The 22,599-nt window shown below is 47.6% G+C and overlaps 2 protein-coding genes across 4 annotated transcripts; both read right to left on the bottom strand.

The window, feature by feature from the left end:
* Positions 1–517: 517 nt before the first annotated feature.
* LOC108927515 (transmembrane protein 248) lies at positions 518–5,592 on the bottom strand. 3 transcript variants are annotated; one of them, XM_018740884.2, is made up of 7 exons: positions 5,462–5,592; positions 4,926–5,116; positions 4,484–4,745; positions 3,991–4,105; positions 3,600–3,750; positions 2,978–3,118; positions 518–1,121 (listed from the first exon to the last, which is right to left on the bottom strand). In XM_018740884.2, exons 2-7 carry the CDS (start codon positions 5,088–5,090, stop codon positions 1,110–1,112), a joined length of 846 nt encoding a protein of 281 aa, XP_018596400.1. In that variant the 5' UTR covers positions 5,091–5,116; positions 5,462–5,592; the 3' UTR covers positions 518–1,109. The 3 variants fall into 3 exon arrangements, with proteins under 3 accessions (XP_018596400.1, XP_018596399.1, XP_018596398.1); XM_018740883.2 differs by lacking the exon at positions 518–1,121 and adding an exon at positions 2,367–2,695; XM_018740882.2 differs by lacking the exon at positions 518–1,121 and having other exon boundaries at positions 2,367–3,118.
* A 1,226-nt stretch (positions 5,593–6,818) lies between these two features.
* On the bottom strand, positions 6,819–16,883 carry plbd2 (phospholipase B domain containing 2). Its single transcript, XM_018740881.2, has 12 exons — positions 16,649–16,883; positions 15,105–15,198; positions 13,975–14,133; positions 12,960–13,060; positions 12,651–12,865; positions 12,425–12,519; positions 11,384–11,544; positions 11,140–11,235; positions 10,379–10,450; positions 8,997–9,149; positions 8,654–8,816; positions 6,819–7,609 (listed from the first exon to the last, which is right to left on the bottom strand). The coding sequence occupies exons 1-12, from the start codon at positions 16,840–16,842 to the stop codon at positions 7,442–7,444; spliced, it is 1,671 nt and encodes a 556-aa protein (XP_018596397.2). The 5' UTR covers positions 16,843–16,883; the 3' UTR covers positions 6,819–7,441.
* Positions 16,884–22,599: the final 5,716 nt, after the last annotated feature.

The raw sequence follows: 22,599 nt of genomic DNA, 5'->3' as shown, positions 1-22,599 counted from the left end.
TGTGCAGCCAGCTGCAGTCCTCCTACAATTGAAAATATGGTAGTTCTCTTTCATTGTACCCTATGGGAAACTTAATGACAAATGGCAGAGCATGCTATGCTTTGTATTTTGCAAATATGCTACAATATATACTCTACTACTTGGCAAAAACTTCATCAGAAGAATGGGTTGTGGTTTCCTGGAAGATGCTGTTTGCCAAAAGTGGCTATTAACAGTAAATTCCTGAACGACTCAAGCAGATTAGACTTGGATACCTTCCAAACTGTACATCAGTGGAAACTCTTGGATTCATAAGAACGGTGGTGAGAGCTGGGGGCTAGAAATTCTGGAGAAACTCTTGACCAGGTAATGTTAAGGGTGCACAATGTTGTTACAGCTGACTGGCTTGTTTTTATGCTTAAAGTCAGGGGTATATGTGATGAACAGGAAGGAAGCCTGGACTGTCTGAGGCAACCCAGTGCTACACATGGTCATGTCTGACCCTCAACCAGGCAGTCTGACAAAATGTGAGCAGTCAGTCCAGAATCCACAATATCATGGATGTTTCCCCCTGCACTGGCTGAAACTTCTGTTCAAACAATCCAGGCTTTGTGGTGTTGAACCCGCTAGAGAAATCAAAGAACATTGTCTTCAGAATGCTGCCCTTGCACCCTTGTCAGCCTCTGGTGACCCTCTTTCCACCTCTCTGGTGGTCCCCTGTTGCTGATCTACAAGGGACTTGTAGATGGGTTTAAAGTAGACAAGGCTGTGGTCTGATCTGCCAAGTTGGAGTGTTGTGGAACTGAATGCATCAGCAATATTAGCATACAGCAAATTCACAACCTCATGGGTCTGAGTATTTAACTCAGTCACAGGGTTAGACTAAGTGTGGTTACTGGCAGTAGGTGGATCCTTAAGCAGCTGGTGGCTGTATTTAGTTGCCATGACAAAGACACAACAAGAATCATAACTTCAATTTTTTTTTTTTTTTTTTTGGCCACAATGGTATCAAGGCTGAGACCAGCTGCTAATTGATTTAATAAGACAGGCTCATAGTATCCTATCCACCTTTAGAGTGTGACCTTGAACTTTACTCTTTGAAAGTGAAAACATGTTTAAATCTTCCAGCATCACCACATGTCCTGTAACAAAAATAAAATTTTATTTGCAACAGTGAAATAGAAACACTAGTAAATCTACGTGTCCTGGATAGACAAAAACTGTACCAGCCAAAGAACAATCCAGCATTTGTCTAAAAGCAGAATACTTCTACCAAAGGGATGGTGATTCATCTCTTGGTTAATGCATATAGTATTTTACAGAAGAATATTACTAATTTAATAGACAGAGGAAGTAAGGATATGATTCCCCATCAGTAATGTCATTAAGACTTCTTCCATGGAAGAGTGTTTGAGGGGGTTTAATTTCTCCTACTTTTAATAGCCTTGGTTGTAATTGTGAAACTGAAAGGCAACAAAATAATTTACCATGGCAAATTCTTTTACTAACCTATGCTTATCAAAACAAAGACTAGAACACAAGCTAGAAAAGTAGAAAGTTAGGACCAAGAACCAAAACCAAGCTGTGAATACAGCGCAAGAATTACAGTAGCTTACACCCCACCCCCAAGAACCTGTCAACCTTTTACAAATGCATCTCCTGAACTTTTAATTACACCAATAAGAACAAGACATCAAATTCTGTCAGCTGAAGTAGCTAAAAACTGATAGAGAGCAGAAAAGTATTAACTTGGACTGGACCAGAGTCAAAATTTATGCAGCCATCTTGGAACACAACCAGGTGACAAGTTGTTGGATTTATTTTCATCAAGAAGAATGGACAAATGTTGGGCTGTCCTACTCTTACAGAAGAGGGATGCAGGGTACACTTTCGTAGTCCATAGCTCACCATGTAAGTATGGGTTCAGTCAGCCAATGTCATTCACCGATGCATCAATCTTAGCCAACATTGGAAGTTATGCACTGCTACATGTGTCAAAGTTTCATAAGTAACTTCCTGCTTGTGTTAGAGCTCAAGTTATATTTTCAAAGACATTTTCTGGTTTATTTTTGGTAAAGGAAAAGCAACCTGTTTCTACATTCAGCTGACAAATAAAATGACAAAAGTATACGAAGGTAGGGGCTAGATGATAATATTGATGTACAAACTCAATCCATGAATGAATGGAAGAGCATATGTATTATTTAGCTTTTACTGATTGGGACTTTAGTTAAAGTAACTTTGGCGTTAGACTTTCAGTCCTAGTCATGCTCATAAGGAGCCAGGGTCCGGGGATTTCTTACTAGTCAACTGATACAATCTTCTATATCAACTTTTTTTTTTTTTAAGCAAAGTGATTACAAACAAGAATAGGAAAAATGTTACTGTTTGTACATCGATTACATCCTTACATTCCCAGAGATGTCAAGCCCAAGTCAACCTTAAGTTTGATCCCATTCAAAACATTTGTCAATCAGCCTTCGCTCTTCCACAAAGGGAGCAGTTCAAAGGCATAATGCAAAGTACAGTGCACGCACAACTGGTAGTAGAAAGCAAGTTTTCCAAATCTTGCAGCTTGAAAGTTTCATTTTTACACATCCTGCTCTTTGCAGGTAGTTGACTGCTCTCATCTTTTTTCCCCATTTATTAAGTAAAAACTTGGAATAAAATGCAGCATTTGATGACTTGATAACATTCAGGAGTCGAGCAATGGTTCCTGAGAATTAGAAGTATATAATAAGTGAACAATATCCAGTGCACGGATTGGATAGAAGACTGGAGCATAGATTCATTTACTACCTCACTGGGTGCACTGTAAATGTGATCTAATATGGTTTTAAATTTCAGAAACAAGTGCTTTCAAGCACCTATTCTCAAAGATGTGGATAGGTTTCTATGCTAGTATACTACATTCACTTCCGTACCAGTCATGGCCTTATACACATTTAAAAGTCCAAGATGATGATGATAGGTAAGAAAAAAGAAAATGACAGGTTACCTTCTGTAGATCCAGTCCATTACCATGGTACCTGCGAGACTTGGTACAAGAGAAAGTACCAATGAAGCAGAGCACAGCACATAAAGCCAGCAGACTACCACTGAAGATCATCAGATGATGGCACGCCAAATCTCGGTCCTCCTACAAGCCAAACAAGATAGATACAGCTACAGAGGAAGGAACTGGCAGTAAAGATCTAAACATACAGTAACACAACATTAAATCAGGTCACAGTTGAACTGGAACCAAGAAAAATCTTTTATTTCAGACCTCTGTCCAAAAAAAAAAGTGGACCCTCCATTTTCAACACTGTTTAACAATCACCGAACTGCAACAGTCATTTTAACTCATGCTGATCCCACTGCACTTTTTCACCAAGAAGAAAAACGTGCCTTGTAATTAGTCCCTAAGAATATAGTTAGTGACATGGTAGCGCTTATAACCTGACTTGATATCTATTGCGGACGAGGAGCAGCATGTAAGACGCAAATTAGTAATCCGTTAATTAACACGAAGAAATTAACTTTCACGAGAAATGGCTGTAGTTGATTCCTAGAGCACCTATTAATGCAGGGTTATCACTGCACTGCGCAGCAAGATGAAAGAGCGGTGGTGTACTCGCCTGGGACAGCATGACGGTGAAGCTGGGGTCAGGGCTGAACCTCATTTGGAAACACTCCTGGGGACTGGCTCCGTGCTGCTGGGAGACGACGATGCTCACCACCGAGTGACCGGAGCGCTGCTCTTCACTCGCTGGGCACAACGGAGGAAGGCTGCAGTACGGCACACAGCTGACCATGAGGCTCACACAGCTCACCATGAGGCTCACACAGCTCACCATGAGGCTCACACAGCTCACCATGAGGCTCACACAGCTCACCATGAGGCTCACACAGCTCACCATGAGGCTCACACAGCGCCAGAGTGAACTGAAGCCTGTGTGTGTGTAAGACAGGCAAGCCCAGAACAATCGATGAAGAGCATCTAGAGTGAAGTTGTCCAGGCTGACTCACCGAGTTTGAGGCAGGATGTGCGCAGGCGCAGCAAGGCTCACGCAGGTGCTGTCGTTCTGCTCGCGCTCAAGAAGGTAATGCAGCGTTACATTCAGGGTCTCTTTCCCAGCTGGACCTTTGGGTGGGACAGCGAACCACTGATCACCTGTGCTCACCTTTGACCTGCGAACACATCTGCACACCGCTCACGCTATGTTTTATACTTTGATATTAATGGATTCTTTTATTATGACATACAGCAGCCAGGTTTAGAAACTACATATAACGAAAAAGGTCATTAACCCAGGCTCAGTATACACAGCCTCTTCAGTCCCATCTGTGGTGTTAACACCACTTGCGACCCTCACCAGATTAACCTTAATTCGTCAATTTATTTCAGTTATAATGATAGTATAAAGAACAGCACAAAGTTTGTAAACAGCACTTGTAACTTCAGTGCACCTGGACAAAGCAGAACAGCTTTTCAAAGGTCATTTCTGAGGAGAAACCGCACCCTTTAGGCCCAGCTGACTTCCCGTGAGCGTGGTGTGGATGTTGCTCGGCTTCTGGTCCTCGGTGCCGCCGGTCAACACCAGCGGGACCAGCAGAGACACGTACGTCCAGTTTGCCGACGCCTCATCGGCCGGCGTGCGTTCCCCCAGCAGGGGAGCGGAAACCACGCGCCGCACGCCGGCAGCGGCCGTCTCTCTGCCCGTCTCGTTGGGGAGCGCGCACAGCCGGAGGTCTGCCAGCGCACCCAAGATCTTGTTCCAATCCTTTGAAGGTTGAGGACAAGGAAGAAAAGACGATACTCAGGAAAGACACGTCGTGGCTCTCCGGGCAAGTTCTTCACTTGGCCGACACCTAGTTTGTCCAGGGCTGCCCTGGACGCCGGACCCTCGGCCCAAAGCCGAAGGCACGCTCGTGTTGTGCGGCAGCGTGCCGGAAGGCGTCACCTGAGCCACGTCGGGGTTCTTCACAGCGTGGCCTCGGGCGTAGAAGGCGAAGCTGCCGAAGGCCACGGCCAGGGAGAGGAGACAGAGCAAGAAGACCACGGCCGGGGCGTTGCCCTGAACCTTCCTCTGCAGGTTGTCAGAGAGCCGCCATCGGCCATGGCCCATGGCTCCTCCGTAGGTCAGGAGCGGGCCTTCCCGCCGGAGCGTAGAACACACACACAAGACAAAAATAATATAGTCATATTATATATAATTATATATTGTGAAGCCTGCTGGACATTCATTCATTGTTCTTATAATAGAGCTATGTGTGAATATTACCGAGACGCTTAAAAAAAGCTATACCTAAGAAATACATAACAATGCAAGAAGACGCTGCAGATTTGGGGTCGAATCATCTTGAATCATTTAAGTTACGAATCGAATTAAGAAAAAGTGAACTAGTAGTTCCCGCTCTCGCTCACACTCACACAGAGTAGCGCAGAGGGCTCGTTAGCCACCCTGCTCTGTAAAATATCTTCCGCTGCAAAACTCACCAGTGGGGAACGTGCAGAAAAGAGTAAGAATGAGGAAATTAGCTGGTCCGCTGTAATTCCTGTACAGTACGTCGCTACGGGCCTGAAGCACATCTCCGTCCACCACTGACTAAATCCACTTCCTGTTTACAGTGCCGCACGGAACTATGGGAAACGCTCTACCCCACCGTCTATTGGCTAACGTCTAAGCGGATCGCACGATTCTAGCAACTGCCGATTGGCTAATGATTAAACGCATAGGCCCTCCTCCAGCGACCGTCCATTGGTTATTACTTACATGACTGACAGCGGTCACGATCGAACGCTTCCATTCATTCAAAGCGGCATTCTTGTTTAGCCCATTTTCAGTTCAAAATACCTTAGCGTAACATCCATTGTGATCCATTACGATCATGGGAACATCAGGCATGAGGCAGAGTCCAGACCCAATATTATAACTCTTGTTAAATTATTTTTAATTTAAAACTTTATTAAAATGAAAAAGTGCAGAAAATAAAGTTTCTTGCGCAAGTACAGTGGTCCCTCTTATCCATGGTTCCAGTTCCCTGCGGTCAACCGCCGTCCAAAAATATTAAATGGAAAATTCCAGGAATAATTTATTCGTTTTAAATTGAGCGCCGTTCAAAGTAGCGTGATGAAATCAGTACAAGAAGATATTTTTAGAGAGAGAGAGACCACATTCACATAACCTTTATTTATTAGAGTATACTGTTAGATATATGTGTATATAAACACACCACTTTGCACTTTATGTAGTCCTGTGTACTGATCTGTGTTGCACCAAGGTCTCTGGAGAAACATTTTGTTCCACTGTATACAAGCTATATAGAGGAATCACAATAAAAACCACTTGAACCTGATATAATTGTTGTATTTTATTATTGTTGTTAGTCTCTTATTGTGCCTAATTTATAAATTAAACTATCACAGGTATGCACGTATAGGAAAAAACATAGTATATATAGGGTATGGTACTATCCGCAGTTCCAGGTATCTATCCCCCATGGATAAGGGGGGGGCTGCAGAGTGAAAGCAACCTGTACTTCTGCAACCAGCCACTAGGTGGCAATAAAGAGCATCTGCCCAGTACAGGTGTGGAACCACCTGAATTTAACTCGGTTCCACGGCATCCACAGCGTCCGTCTCATGTTCCCGAGTGTCAGCAATCAAAAAGATGACCGACACTGCACGCATTTATGGGATTAACTGTCAACGGCTGTCATTTCACCAAGAGTGTGTGGAAACAACAAACTCGTTTTATGCGTAAATGAACTCGGACAATAACATTATCATATGTCACCTAGTAGCTGCAGCACGACTTGTTTCAAAACACGAAGAAGGGCATGGCGAAAATCTTAAAAATGGCATGTTTTATTTTTAAAGAAATGAGTGCAAAGTGTTTATACTTGTTGACAGGCATTTCAGTGAACCGCCAGCGGGTTTTTGTTATCGCTCACCCTCCGTTACGACTGAAAAGAACCCGTAACTCCCTTTAAAAACAAAACATTTAAAAATTACAGTTTCGCCAGCAACAACGCAGACACATTTGTATTAATTCACATCCAGGAAATCTTGTCGTGCCGCCATTAAAATGCGCGTCCAGGAAATCAAACAGCAATCCTTCATTAGAGGTCCTGCAAGGACTTGTTCAAATGTCACTAAATTTACACAGGAGTTGTGAAATAGTGGTAATTATTATGATGTGTCAGCTTTTGAAGGCTCAGCTTAATGCTCAGGTGAAAATGGGCAGATAAACATCACCTAAAAATTTATTCAAATGCACTCAGAGGCACAGCTCCTCGGTCAGTGTGTGTGTGTGTGTGTGTGTGTGTGTGTGTGTGTGTGTGTGTGTGTGTGTGTGTGGGGGGCTGTAAGGCTCCATGCTTCTAGCTGTATGATTTTTTTCTTTTTAATATCTTTCCCTCTGAGCAGCCGTTTCCGGTCCGTTCGCGGTCACATCCCCACGGTGACCGGACCCGTTCAGCCCCAGCGCACAAACACGGTCGGGAACTCCCAGCGGTCCGGGTGGCCCATGTGCAGCAGCTTGCCGTACGGAGACGTGCTCCACCGGAACGCCGGCACCTGGTCCCACGTGGGCCCGCTGGCCGCCACCATCTGGAACTCCTTGACCAGGGCGAAGGAGGTCACCTGGACAAGAGAACAGAGGACTCGAGGTGCCGTCGCACACCGGCCAGGTGACATCAGCACTAATGCTGTGCGTTACACTCTCACTCCATCTACTCCGTGACCGCTAGTTATTAATATTCTATCAACGCACCACTGTCAGCAGGTACAGCTATGGCAAAAGTACAATGTTGGTACACTGAGGAAGAGCAATGTGTCCCACGTGGCATTAAACCAAGCTGGTAGTGTAGTGGTTAGAGCTGCTGCCTTTGGACCCCAAGTTTGCATGTTCGAATCCCACCTCCAGCATTAGTACACTTGATCGAAGTACTTATCCTAAGTTACTTGAGTGTATAAACGGGTAAATAACCAAGTAGCTTAACGCTGCTTTGGAGAAAAGCATCAGCGAAATGGAAATGTACTGAATTTTGGGTCATACAAGCTGATATATTCACACTTTGGATCCTCACCCTACGAACACCCGGGACCGGAATCCTGCTCCTAACCGGATGCGTCTGTGAATCGAGCCAATAAACACCAATTCCTCATTTCATTCACAGGGCGAGTTTGAGTAAACCTACATACTCTTTTGATTTATTTATTTAATATACTTGTTTATTATTCCTCCAACTGTATATATAATCATACATATTTTTATCTTGTATTTTTCCACTTTTTATATTTTTAATATTGCAAGTATTTTCAGACTTGTATTCTGCTGCTGTAACATAATTTCCCTCGTGGGATCAATAAAGTCTATCTATCTAAACCTCACATTTAAAGCCATAAGGAATTAAAGGGTCTCTCTAAGACGTTTATTCCTTTTTCATCGACCGGTTAACCTATCAAGCGCTCACGAACGGCAGACGCGAGCTGTAAACACTGCAAGGGAGTCGAACGAACGCCGTTCTGCACTTGTGTTCCGCTCGGCCGCTCTTTACTGCCATCTAATGGCTGGATGTGGAAACACGGGCGACGCTCACGCCGCCGCAAACACATTTTTCATACACTTACTCTGTTCTTTCAGCTCTTGTCCACATCCATTAAAACAAAGAGACAAATGTTCACCTTCATGTCCGTGCCCCCATGCGGCCTCTGCCTCAGGGCACCGAAGGGGTAGGTCCCGTTGGCGGGATTCAGGTCCGAGCGCGCCGATATGGCGTTCTCCCCGTTGTAGGCGGGGTCACAGCCCTTGCACTTGGACAGGGGGTCCTCCTTAAAGTTGTTGTATCTGAGGCAGGAAGCAGCAAGCGGACACTTCTATTAAAACCCCGAGCAGAGCGACCGCACGCCGAGTGACACTCATATCGACGCCGACAAGCGCGGTGTTTGCCAATACACGGTTAAGGCATCGGGACCATGTTGGCATTGCCCTGAAACCAGGGCACCCGGGAACAAGCGCACAGCAGACCTCATGAGACGGATCATGGACTCCATGTCGGTGACCAGGCTTTGGTTCCTCCGGAAGATCTGGGCCCGTGGATTCATGTCGAAGGAGAACCAGTCTCCGTACTTCTTCACGAGCTCTGGGCAGCCGCTGGCGTTGAACACCTCCTCGTAGTAGCTGGAGGACGACAAGTTTGCCGCACAGCGTTCAACACGCTTGCTGTGTCAAATCAGAGTCAGCGTTTCACTTCAAACACGTCTTTGGAGTGTGGGAGGAAACCAGAGCGCCCACAGGCAAGCCACCCCAACTCATGGAGAACATGCAAACTTCACACAAACGAACCCACATCCTCTCGCGCCGCCCAGGTGCTGCGCGACAACGGCGCTACTCGCCGGGCCGTCATTTTACCATCACAACAGGTATTTTACTCACTGCTTACAGCGTTTCACTATGCAAAGCACACAGACACCGTGCTTCTTCCGCAGTAAAACCTAGTACTGTTTACCCTTCACACTTCCAATCACACTGACAACCTCAGCCAATCAGAACCCTCAATTTAGGTAACTATAGTATCACAACTGAAAAAGCACATTAATCACCAAAAATTTATTTATCTGAAGCTTTTCTCCAAAGCAACTTACACTTATTTACCGTAATTTACATAGCTGGAGCTGTTTAGGGTCAGTAGTTGGCTACAGTAGGAATGGGATTCAATCCTGGGTTCTCGGGTCCCAGAAGTTAACTATTAACTCATATTTCAGTCGTATAAATATAGAAATCATATAAGCAGGTTTTACAACGTCGAAGAAACTGCAGCGTCGCACGTCCGACAGGGATGCAGTCACCTGGTTCTTACGTCGATGTTTGCGCCGATTATGAGTCGCTAAAGGTTACCGATTACAAAAATACCCCTAGTTCTAATAAAGTGTCACTTTTAGTTTGGTACTTTACAGCCACTGGAAGATTCCAGAAGCAGCAGAACATTCTTGCAAGCATCAGATCCTTAAAAATACCGGGATATTTGGCGCTCGGAACCCGGTGTCAAAATTTGCTCATTTCGAGAATGTGGAATATTTTTGTAAAAACTGACATACGATACAAACTAATATGTTTAATCCAAGAAAATGAAACAAGAAAGAAAAAAGATAAAATTGTTACATTTGTTTTTTGTTACTGTTATTTCTCTTCCCCAAAAGAATTACTGTTAATGTGCCCCACACACACACAGCTCATTACCCCTAACGAACGTCTGAGGGAGGGGTTCACATGACAGTAAGGTACAGACACAGTAAAGCACAGTACACGCATGTTCAAGGGCGACACTGGAGCCCACGTTTATTATAAAGTAATTTCTTATACATTTACTACGGTACGGACGGAGCAGCATGCGGGATGCCGGGACTTACGGGATGTTGTAACTGGCCCAGTATCCCTTCTGGAAAAGCTCCTTACTTTTGTCCCGGGACACAATCAGACCTCTGCGAGACGGAAAAACACGGTAAGAATCGACGGAGGGCGCGGTTTTACACTGTCGCGACCGCGTCCTCTTCCCTCCCTCGCCGCTTCCCTCCAACATCATCAAGCTGCAGGTCGACGGCTGTTTGTTCACACATTTTGTACAAGCGTAATATCTCCACGTGCCCGACTTTCAAAGTAAAGTGCGGGAAAGTAGGAACGGAGCCGAGCGACTTTCCAGATGCTTCCTCACCTCACGCATCCGTTTCCTTCTTCAATCTCACACATTTACGACCGACGATATAACATTATTTCATACATTTTCCCCATTTCGCAGGATCGAACTAAATTATTGTCCAGTGAAATATATCAAGCTTATTCTGCTCTAAGGAGCACAGAATTTGGGACAACGGGGACTGGTAAGAACGCAGTTGACGTTTACAGCGGCCCCCTATTAACCCGTGCCAGGGTTTACCGCGGTACCGACGGCCCCCCTTCGCACGACTACAGCTGCACTTCTGAGAGACGGGGATGGATTCCTTCTCGAGCGCTCGGTCGACAAGCGCCGAGGACCGTTGAGCCCGCGTGAGTCGCAGCTGCGGCCGCCCGGGTGCGCCGACGACGTTCGTTTACCGCGGCGCATTTCTACGGTACCGCTCGTTTACACCGCAACGGAACGGCAAGAGGGAAAAAAAGCAAACGTTCTCCTTACGGAATCTGTTCCAGAACGGTGAAGAGCTGCTCATCGACGACCGCCTTCCCGGGACGGAAGCGTTTATAGTCCACGATCATCCACTGGTTGTTATACCTGATGGGCGAACGAAGAGAACAAGCTGAAGCTCAGCGGTCGCGACCGTCGCGTCGTCCCCTCGGGACCGGGTCAGCCTTCGTACTCAAGTCTGCGCCGCGCTCACGTGGGGAAACGCGGTGCGGTCGCTCGGGCGCCGAAGGCTCACGTGCCACTGTTGTACTTGCTGAAGATGCTCGTCCACTGGCGACCGCTCTCCGCCAGCCTGTTGGCCACGACGTTCCTCAGCCACTCCATCACCGTCCCCTTCGGAGTCACGAACTTCCACAGCTCCGGGTTGTTGTTGCCGATGGTCGTCTCCAAGGTTACCTGGCGAGGAGGAGGAGGAGGAGGAAGAGGAACGAGAGGTTTCCTATGAGCTACAGCTACGTGACGTGTGGGTCGGCACGGTGGTACAGCGAGCAGCGCTGCTGTCTCACGGGGGCCTGGGTGGTGCGAGAGGACATGGGTTCGATCCCCACTCAGTCTTTGTGGAGTTTACATGTTGTCTGCGTGGGTTCCCTCCGGGTGCTCTGGTTTCCTCCCACACTCCAAAGACATTCAGGTCAAGTTCACCCATAGTGTGTGAGTGACAGAGAGAGTGTGTGTGTTCCACTGATGTATGGATGAGTGACCCAGTGTAAGTAGTGTATGTAGCGGTGAATAAGGTGTGTGGGCTCATAACACTCCATAGAGTTCATTGGAAGTCGCTTTGGACAAAAGCATCTGCTAAATAAATAAATGTAAATGTAACACACACACACACACACACACACACACACACACACACTCTTATATCCCAAGATACAACCAGTGCGGCTACAGGAAGTCCGACTTTTCAACGTCTAACGTCAAATTCCCCGCTCCGGCTCTGGACTCGACACGCCTGCCGACAGCCGAACTCCGCGACACCAGAGCCGTACCCTGTTACAGAGTAAATAACAAGGGAAACCGCCTTGTTCTACTGCGGTACCGTTGGCTAATTAGTAAGTGAATTTTAATGCGTTTCGGTGACATTTTAGCATAAATGGAGGTCAGTTTTGGGACTCGTAACATATCAAAATTTTGCCAGTGGACCTAAACGTATTTATGGCTTATTTACGAGAGCTCACCTCGCAAAGGGTTTTTCAGGAACTATTACTGCCATGTCGATGACCACCGATGCACTGTGTGTGTGTGTGTGTGTGTGTGTGTTGGTCGACACGCTCACCAAGCCGCTGCTCAGGATGTAGAAGTCATCCCCTGAGAAAAGGGACCCTGGGTACGAGGAAAATGCCTGCGTTGCTCCAGGAATAAAGGCACCACCTGAAAACAAGATGTGTTCGTAATCAACGACTCGATCGATCGATGCGAGTCACTCCGATCCACCGTTTTTTTACTATAAAATACCAGTATCTTCAAGGCAGCTTTTTTGCACAGGTACGAGGGGCACCTGCCTTGAGGGTTGCTCCTGTACGCAAAGGAGTACTTCTTCATGATCCTCAGCATGCTCTGGTAGTTGTTCCACGTGTCGTGGGAAACCAGGAGCTCCTCGTTGCCGGGCAGCAGCTTGACGAGGGCCGAGCAGGAGCCCGATCCGAGCGCCCGGGAAACGGCGCTCTTGTTCAGAACCGCCTCCAGGTCCTCGAGATCCCCGCCCATCTGGAACAAGCTGGCGGGAAGCAGGAGGGACACGGAGCTGCTGGGCGTCACGTTCGTGCGCCGGAGAGCTCGGCGAAGGGAACTCGCGGGAGCGGGAAACTCACAGGAAGCCCAAAGGGTTCACCGAGAAGCGTCCCGTGGGGAAGCTCATCTGGCCGTTGTAGCCGTCCTCCAGGCCTCGGAGCTGCAGCAGGGCCAGGCGCACCTGGCGCGCGCACACACACACACACACACACACAAAACACGGTCAGTTTCGCTCCACAAGAGCGGCAAAGCCCAGTCTCGGCACCGAGGACTCGTTTCTTATTCCAAAACTACAACCGGATGCCCTTCTGAAAGAGGTGCTACCACAACAAAGGAAGGCCTCACTGTGATGGTGGTGGTGACAGTGTCATTCAATGGTGCACAAAATACACTGACAGTGAAGAGCTGCTTTACAGAAATTGAAATAAAAAACTGACACAAAGTTCTGTTTCTGCGACACCTGCTCGAAAACTGCTTTTTGACCATTTTACACAGTTTGCACGAACCATAAATACCATACAATACACACATATAGTATAATTGCGGGAAGACCTGTGTAGTTTCCTCACTGATCATTTCTGCAATTATTTCCCTTCATTATTTAAACGTGTTCTGCTTGGTCTGTGTAACATCGATACGGGTACAGACAATGAATGCTACCTCAACCATCTTTTCATACTAGTACAATTCCATATTCATAGAAGTCAGTTTAGTAGTAAAACACATCTGCTGTACTTCGCAATGACGTCCCCACTGTGTCCATCCATCCACCCCATGGAGTGGCATCTCAACCTCCAGTAACTGTCAAGCCCTAAAAATGGTTGTGTACTTCTTTTTGGGTAACATGTGTCCCCCAGCATCCCCGTTTCATTTTCCATGCTAAATAAAAGCGTAAATAATTAAAAACGAGTAAATAAATCAATGGATTACGTAATACTAATAACAACAACAACAACAACACTACTGATAAACGTGGAAGCTGCGGTGTATTGAGACAACGAAATGTAGGACTGCGTCCCTCAGTCGCCACAGCCTTCCACTCCCGGCTTACGGCGATTCCAACGACTCGATTCACGGTTCGAGAGCCGAGCGCACCTGGTGCCAGTACTCGGGGTCCCGCCCCGTCTCCATCTGCGCCTCCATCCACAGCAGGTTGCTGATGATGTAGTCCTGGAGCCGGCGGCAGTAGCCGCTGTCGTACTTGAAGGGTCCGCAGTAGCCCACCATAGTGTTCATCCAGTGTTTGTAGAGGAGCTGCAGCAAAACACATCTCACTTCCTGACAATTTCCACACCATGATGATCTATAATTCCAAAATAATTCTAATGTCTCTACTCTTTTCACCAGCGTCCGCCGTGACGGGACAAGGCGCTCAGTACCCGAATATTTACTGCAACATCCTGCCATATGACTAACATACCTGCGGTTTACACTGTTTTCTCCCTCTTGAGTACCGCACTCCAGCAAATACTATATTTGCTCTCTGCTGTAGATCAGCAAGACACGATTCGCAGAGTAAATGATGGCGGGTCACCGGTGCGTCACAGGACTTTATCTTTTACTCACAGCAGTGTAACAGCGACAGTGTACAGAGAACGTATTGAAAAGGGACCTTAAATACCAACTGCTGTCCCATTTGTGACTGAGGACGCAACAAAACCGAGTATGTCAGCATCCGGTCACTTTCAGTCCGCAATCAGAAAACCACAAAAGTGGACATGTACCTCTGTTTGTTTTCCAAGTAGTTTCTGTAAAAGTCTAGGATACAGCTACAATAGATAAAAAACACACTGAATGAAATTTATCCCGTACGGCTCAAATTCCGCTCGGCGCTTTCACCGATTCGGCGTTTTGCAGGGCATTTTCATTCTGCAGCACAGAAATTTTATAGAAAAAAATCCTAAGAAAAAAGCAGTTAAAAATAAATACCTAAAGTGAAAATGTTTGCATCTGTAACTAGAATGTGTCACGCAAGGTGAACATGTATCTACTGGTGTCAAGAATGTCAGCCAAGTAAAGAACAGTTTTTAAAAAAAAAAAAAAAAAAAAAAGTGTAAAATTAATTACTGCCAATACCAAACTTGTATGTGAGGGTTGCAGGTTCGAATCCCAGCTTTAAAAAAAAAAAAAAGAAAATCAGAGAGTGTGGTAGCGAAGGTGTTGAGAACCGTCGGCGGGACAGGTGCTCTCGATGTTTCCCCAGGCCGCACCGCAGCCCCACTCACCTGAGACGTGGCCGCCGCCTCCACGGCTCCAGCTGCGTACGCCTGCAGGCTGTCGTTGTACTGCTCGCTCGTGGTCACCTCCAGGTAGGCCCACCTGCACAAAGACAACTGTGAGGTGGCGCAACAACACATGGCCTTCAGCAGGGGGCAGAGTGGTTACAGCTGCAGTTTTCAATCATTGTAAAGTAGACTTTAATGTCCCTTTATGTTAATAACAGACACAAGTGGAGTCCAGTGTGTGGTGCTCCCAGGATAAAGGAACATGGAGACCCTGCACCGCACGAGCTGAAGTGAAGGTGAAGATAAATCTGCAAAAAATTCTAAAATCTTGTTTTTGCTCTGTCATTATAGGGTATTGAGTATAGGTGGATGAGCAAAGGGGGGTGGGTTGGTCCAGGGTCCTGCTCTTCGGTGGGTCTGCGGTTCGAGTCCCGCTTGGGGTGCCTTGCGACGGACTAGCGTCCCTTCCTGGGTGCGTCCCCTCCCCCTCCGGCCTTACGCCCCGCGTGCCGGGTTAGGCTCCGGTTCCCCGTGCCCCACATGGGGCGAGTGGTTCGGACGGACGGACGAGCAAAAATAATAAATTTAAATGATTTTAGCATAAAGCTGCAACATTTAAAAAAAAATCTGAAAAAGTTAAGGGGTCTGAATCCTTTGCACTATAAGTACCTCTAAATTCAAAAGCACGCAAAACAGCACAGGCCCACAAACACTTATTTACACCAATTATTGCCCAGTAATCGACAGGTAGTGTAGTGTTTAGGACTGCTACAGGATGTGAAGGTGAAGGCTGAAGGTTCGAATCCCACCTCCTCTCGTCGTAGCCTTGAAAGAGGTACTCACCCTGATCCGGTACCATATAAACTATAAATGGGCAAATCACTGTCAGAAGGTTAAATCGCTGTGAGTGAGCTTGGCTAACAGTGTCAGATGAACAAATAAAGGTGAGATGGACATACAGTAAATCCTCCCCAATATGGAAATACTGTAAATCCAACTGTTTGCTGTTCACAGTCTGGCCGCCAGGAGGCGCCCGAGTGCAGCAGTCGCCACGTCACCGAGCGAACTAATTGAATGACGTAGTCAATGACGGGGGCGTTTCTTCTCAAATCACTGCAGCCGCTCAGTATGAACTGTTACTTGTTTGCGTGTCAAAGGTTCTCAGGTTTTCTTCAGTGTGACGCACAGTCATGTGATGAACACGGGTTCGAAACGGAACGGCAGGATACCGGGCCGCTGATACACACACCGAACGAACGTGTGTGTGTTACTGTACTGTCAGTGTGCACATACAATTATTATGCTTATGCATACACATTCATTATACATGTCATATATATACACATGTTTATACACATAAAATGTCAATCGTCATATAGTTAAATACATATATAAAAAATACATAGATATTATATCTGACTAACCCCCTACGTACTGTAATACAGTCTGTATAGGCTATAGCATACACACGTGTGTGTGTCTGAGTGACAGTGTGTACATATTTACGAGTATGTAAACTAGACTGCGCGGCCCCGGCGTCTCACCCCGTGCTCGCGATGCGGTCCGTGAAGTTGGCCCAAGCGATGGCCCCGGGTTCGAGTCCGGGCCGCACGGACACCTGTCCGCTGACGGGGTCCAGAAGGGCTGAGTGCAGTTCGCCCAGGACCGCGGCCCCCCCAGGGCCCGGCAGGAGCCACAGGCACAGCAGCGCACACACACTCTGGCAACGGGGAGCCATGGTGCTTTGAGCGCGGTCATGTGACTGAGCACGGTCATGTGATTGAGCGTGGTCACGTGGCTGGTCTTGGTGACCCGCGCCCACCAGCACCGGAACACACACGGAGAGCAGCGAAGTCAAAAACGGACTATCGCACGAATTCACGCCTACAGGACACAATGTGACAAAGCACGAGCAGTGCGGTTCAACACGTGACGAACAAAGCGAGCTCAGTTTGGACACCCCATCGATCTACTTCACCTGCAGGCGCAGACGCATTGTGGGAAATGTAGTATTTCAAGCGCGCACGCGCAAAGGACATGTGTTCTTCACAGAGCGGCCACTCGGTGGCAGCATTGCGCCTGCAGTTTTGCGCGAGGTCAGCGGGTGACGTCACACGGCTGTTCATTGAAGGTGCCGACAGATGCCGGTGATACTTATGGAAATATGTTAATGACCGCCTGGATCCGCCGGCCCCGGGTTCCAGAACGAGGAAGGGAGTCACGGGCCACTGGCGGAGACTCATGGGTAAATCCATCGAACGAGATGCGCGGCAAGGAGAGCGAGTTACTGTAGTAAATGATCATACTTTTCATTCGTCCGAAAGAAAGAAAATTTTTGGAAATATGCAAACATTAGCTGACACAATTATCTGTATGAATTTTAACACCTTTAATACTCCGTTTTTGCGTCCAGACTGTTATTTAGCTTATGTGTGGGAACATGGTAATTTTTTCAAGAATTAAAATACTTTATTTTTCCACCTTTCCCTTTTGAGCTTCAATACATTTTTCCACACTGTGAACTGTACAGTATTTTTCTTATTTGTCCAGTCACGCTTCTGAGGTTTTTCTCATTTCTGAAAACAAATCATAAAGTGGTTACACCAAATCCCACGGTGGCTGAGTGTACATCCTGATCAGATAAAATATATCTGAGCGTATAATACAGGACAGCTGGTACTGTAGTGGCTAGAGCTCCTGCCTTTGGACCCAAAGGTTGTAGGTTTGACCCCCACCTCCATCTGTAGTCCCTTTGAGCAAGGTACTTACCCTGAATTGCTCCAGTAAAATTACCCAGCTGTATAAATGGGTAAATAATTGTAACCTTAACATTTTAAGTTGCTTTGGAGAAAAGTGTCAGCTGAACAAGTAAACATGATATAAGAAACTCATTATAACAACTCTTTATCATAGAAAAGCGAAGTCAGTTTCACTAAGTGTCACCTGCACTTAAAAATATCAGTCCAGCTGTTTAATACACCAAAGATGGACAAAAAAAACGTGGTTCTGAAAGGGATGTCACACTTCAATCACACATTCATCCAACCTGTTGGGTGAGATGTTTTCTTCTGAAAAGTATCCAAATTCCACAGCATCAGAGTTACAGCAAATGTGGAAGGGTGCATGTTATTATTATTATTATTATTATTATTATTATTATTATTATTATTATTATTATTGTTGTTGTTGCTGTTCAGGGGTAGGATATATGTGGGACAAACATGTGTTTCATCAAATTGTTTGTAGTTTTATCTTTCATACCATTATTCTTTCTTACTCTTAAGTGTTTTGCGGCTTTAATAAAGACAATGGCTGCAGTATCATCTGGCATTAATGTCTCACACTGGCAAAGAATTCAGGTTGCCAAAGCTCCGTGTGTGTGTGTGTGTGCGCTTAGTGGGCGGAGCTCCCTGCGCGGCCCCTTTCTACCTTATCTACATTAAATAGAGGGACAGCTGACTCCCACTTCCCAGCATGCCGCGGGAGCGGACGGGCCCCTCTCTGTGTGCTCATTACCAAATAAAACACTGCCATTGTGTGTGTGCGCGAGGTGGGAGGCGCCAGGTAGTGGGTGCGAGCACCGTCGTGCACGTGGGGGCCCGGCACTCTTTGTGTGTTTCGGATAACAAGGCTGCTCAGCTGTTTCGGTTCCCTGCACCCCCCACCACTCGAGGCCCCCGCCCACCAGCCCCCCGCGTCACCCCTTTGTCCGTGGCACAGAAGGCCCTCCGCGGGCCGCTCTCACACAGCGCACAACACACAGCACGCACGCACTTATGTCGTCCTGTTGTGCTGCCCCCTTATCTTATGCACGTGCACTGTTTGTTGAGGAAGACAATGGCGGTGCTGGAGGGGCACATGGTGGGGGGTGTGTCTAGCGAAACGTGCGCAGTGGGACATTTACACTACATACAGTAGATTTTTACTGTGCTCTCCTTATATTGGAAAGGGGCAGCTGGTCGCGAAACGGTTCGAGTTGCTGCTTTTAGATCTGAAGGTTTCAGGTTCGAATCTCACCTGCTGCTCTAGGACCCTTGATGCTCCAGTAAAAGTGCCCAGCTGTGTAAATAGTTGTAGGTAATTTTACCCCGTGAGCCACTCGGGAGAAAAGCATCAGTGAAGCAGATAAATATTTTTAAAAAATCCCTCCACTCTCATGTGAGACCCTGTATTTAGTTGCAGTCATTGCAGCTAAAGGTGCCACAGCGAGTTAAGTGGCTGCGAAGGGGCAATTACCTTTTCTCGACAAGATTCAACATGTTCACGATTCTTTTCCTTCGCCTTATTTCCTCCTGCTGTGCGCCAGACGCACGTTTTCCCAGTCTGTCGGAGCTGGAGACACCTGCACTTTTCCATTCCTGCCTCGAGTCATGAGTGCGGTGCACCTGTTCAGACAGCAGGGGGCGTAGCGGTTAGTGAGACAGCTTGGCAAAGTGTAGGTGCGCATCCCCGGAGGGGCTCTGCTGTCGCACCTGGGACAAGTTTAGAAAAGACGGTCACGGACAGGCAGACGGACGTGTCCGAAGGAGCGGCACCTTCCTGTCCGCGGCTTTGTGGTATTTTTATTATAAGGACACACTGATGCAATATAAGTGAAGCATGCGTGCACACAGTGGGACACACAAACAATCGCACACCCGCTCACACACACACACACACACAGTTCCTAAAGCCCATTATCGCTGAACCTTCCCTATAATGGCTTTCCATGTGCTGTGCTCCTGTGGGAGGGAGCTGCACAATACGGCCCTTATAAATCACCTGCCCCGCCCCCCACCAACACCCCCCACCCTGCTGCGCGCCCATCCCTCGCCCACCCTGTTATCAACAGCGGCACATGGGAGCTCCTCGCCGCAGCCCGGGGCTGGGAAATCCTATTACCCTGCAAATAGGAGACGCATCAGTGGAAGGTCACATCATTAATTACAGGGCTGCGGGACGCAGGGCCTCCACAGCGCCCCCTCCAAGAGACAAAGGTACCGCGCTGGTCGGGGGGGGGGTGTCCGTGGAAGCTCCACTCACATGCTTCTTAGCTCTGTGCAAGAATGGGAGACATTCCATGTGAGCAACGGTGATCTCCACAGGAGGCCCGTTACCCTCCGATATGAGCTGATTCCTTATGGGATGGATGGATGGATGGATGGATGGATGGATGGATGGATGGATGGATGGACGGATGGACGGATGGACGGACGGACGGACAGATGGACGGACGGACGGATGGATGGATGCTCGGTGTTTTGGGAAACACACAGATGGAGAGGCTGTCTGCACTCCTTTGCCATTAGGTTATCATTATTATTATTATTATTATTCCTGAAACATATAACTGATAATAAACTGTGTGTCTCTCAGTTCTGGAACCAGGGACCCTAGACATCGCACACTGGTGCCGCTCGGCAGTCTGTCTACCAGCAGTTCTCAATAAAAGTTCTTCCGAGGCACAAAAATGACAAAAAGAAAATATCTTCAATTAACCTGGCAGATGTGTGTAAATCCACGTCCGACTAACCCTTGATTGTTATTTTTTTTCATAATGTCCAGTGCTTTGTCTAACGGACGTGTTTTATATAAACCTGGATGTCCTGTAAGACTTTAAAAAAAAAACACTTGTGACATGTCCAACTTTGTTCATAATTGCAGTTATTTATTGAGGAATTTATGCTCAAAAGACACTATCGTTTCCCTGTGCTCCCCCCCACATGTGCTGCTCCCATTCACTGTCAGTCCTATTAGGAGCACAAGGTCTGTCTTTTAAGCCCCAGGTAGTTTTCCAGTCAAATATGGCCAGTTTACAAATGTGATCGATCGGAAATATGACTCCTTTCCCCTTATTGGCTCACGAGCCCCGCGGACCAACGCCAACAGTTTCGTTGAATTTCTTGTCTTTTACTCACGTTCTCTGCACCTGTGGTGTGTGTGCGGTCAGACCTGGGAGGTTGTGTGAAACGAACGGGTGAGATAGTATTAAAGAGTGTCTCACACACACACACACACACACACACACACACACTGGTGTCCTGCGAAGGCATCCAAGGGGACGAGCGCCACCCGGCTGGCTGCGCGAGGGAGTGTGTCGCCGGCCAGCTGGCGGTGCGCGAGCCCCCGTGCGCGAGCCCCCGTGCGCCTCTCATTGCTCTTACATTAAAACCAGTCATGGGGAAAATTGCCACGGACCCCCACTCCTCAAGACCACCTGGATCCCCGTGAGCCGACGCGTGACAGCGGGCGGCGCCGGGTTCGCGTTCGGAGTCCAATTTCCCTCGAGCTGCGTGATCTCGTCCCCGGAGACGGCAGGGCCCAGAAACCACGTGTCCCGGACACGTCCCTCCTTACGAGGGGCACCCGAGTGCGCGCGCGCGGCGGTTGACCGCACGCTTCCATCGTCGACCCCGCGACCCGAATCCGGACATCGGCGAGCGGTGAAAGGACGGAAGCGTCCGGCGAAAGGACACGTTGCGTCTCCCCCCACCCCCTAGGACAGCGCTGTCCTCCATGCGCCGGACGCGAGCGCACGCGGTAAGAGCGAGGTGTCCTTCCCGCGCACCTTGGAATGAAAGAGGACAAAGGAGCGAGTTCTTCTTCCCCGTCCTCCATTGACCTCAGCGGAGCCGGCTGTTCCCGCAGCCACCAGCGGGGGGCGGTACCGGCAGCACCCGGAGGGAGGCGCGAGTCACAGATGTTGCCGTTTCCCCCGTCCGCCTTCTCCTTTGAGCGCGAGAGGAGAAAAGAAGAGGCCCATTGAGGAGCGAGGCCTCAGGTGGTCTGCGAGAGGAGCCATAATGGACTCTCTGTTCTCCCATTAATAATTTCTTTTAAAACACTTTTTGAGGACGCCTGCAAAATGAAGGTTATTGGCAGCAGAACAAAACGAGGAAAATCGGGCAATTTTATGGGCTCCCGTCACACTTGGGCGCAGCGCCGATCAATCGGGCCTTGGGTCCCGATGGCTGGGGTGGGGTGGGGTGGGGTGGAGTAGCGTGGGGTGGGGTGGACGCTTCTCGCTCCCCATGTAAATACAGCAGAGCATCTTCCTGTAAAGCAGCGTCACAGAAGGACCGAACGGGGGGGGGGGGGGGGGGTCCTTCATATGTGACCCGAGGGATCCGAGTGGCCTTTACGTTTTTCTCATGAAATTAAATCCAACCGGCGAATTTCTTCATTTCTCTTGAGGAACGATAACAAATAACACAACAACCATCAATTAACCCATTAATGCCCTTTTCTCCAGTTTCCACTGTACTCGTATATCTGACTTATTTTGGTTTTTCATATGATGCAGAATAAAGGCATTGCCATGAAAATGGAAGAAAGGACTGTCCAGTATAGAGGACCCTGGGTGTCAGGACAATATGTTTTGATGAAAGTAATGAGGATTTCTGAAATGGAAATAAAAAAGAAAAGAAGCAGGGCGAGGGTAATTTTACTATTATTTTACTTCACTCGAACTTTTCTGCTGCTATATCTTTGTCTCTTTGTTCTCAATGTAGTTTCT

This window comes from Scleropages formosus, chromosome 21 (genome assembly GCF_900964775.1).
Source record: "Scleropages formosus chromosome 21, fSclFor1.1, whole genome shotgun sequence".
Classification (NCBI taxonomy): domain Eukaryota; kingdom Metazoa; phylum Chordata; class Actinopteri; order Osteoglossiformes; family Osteoglossidae; genus Scleropages; species Scleropages formosus.
Note: the sequence above shows the minus strand (reverse complement) of the source record. Positions and strands in the feature narration are given on the sequence as shown.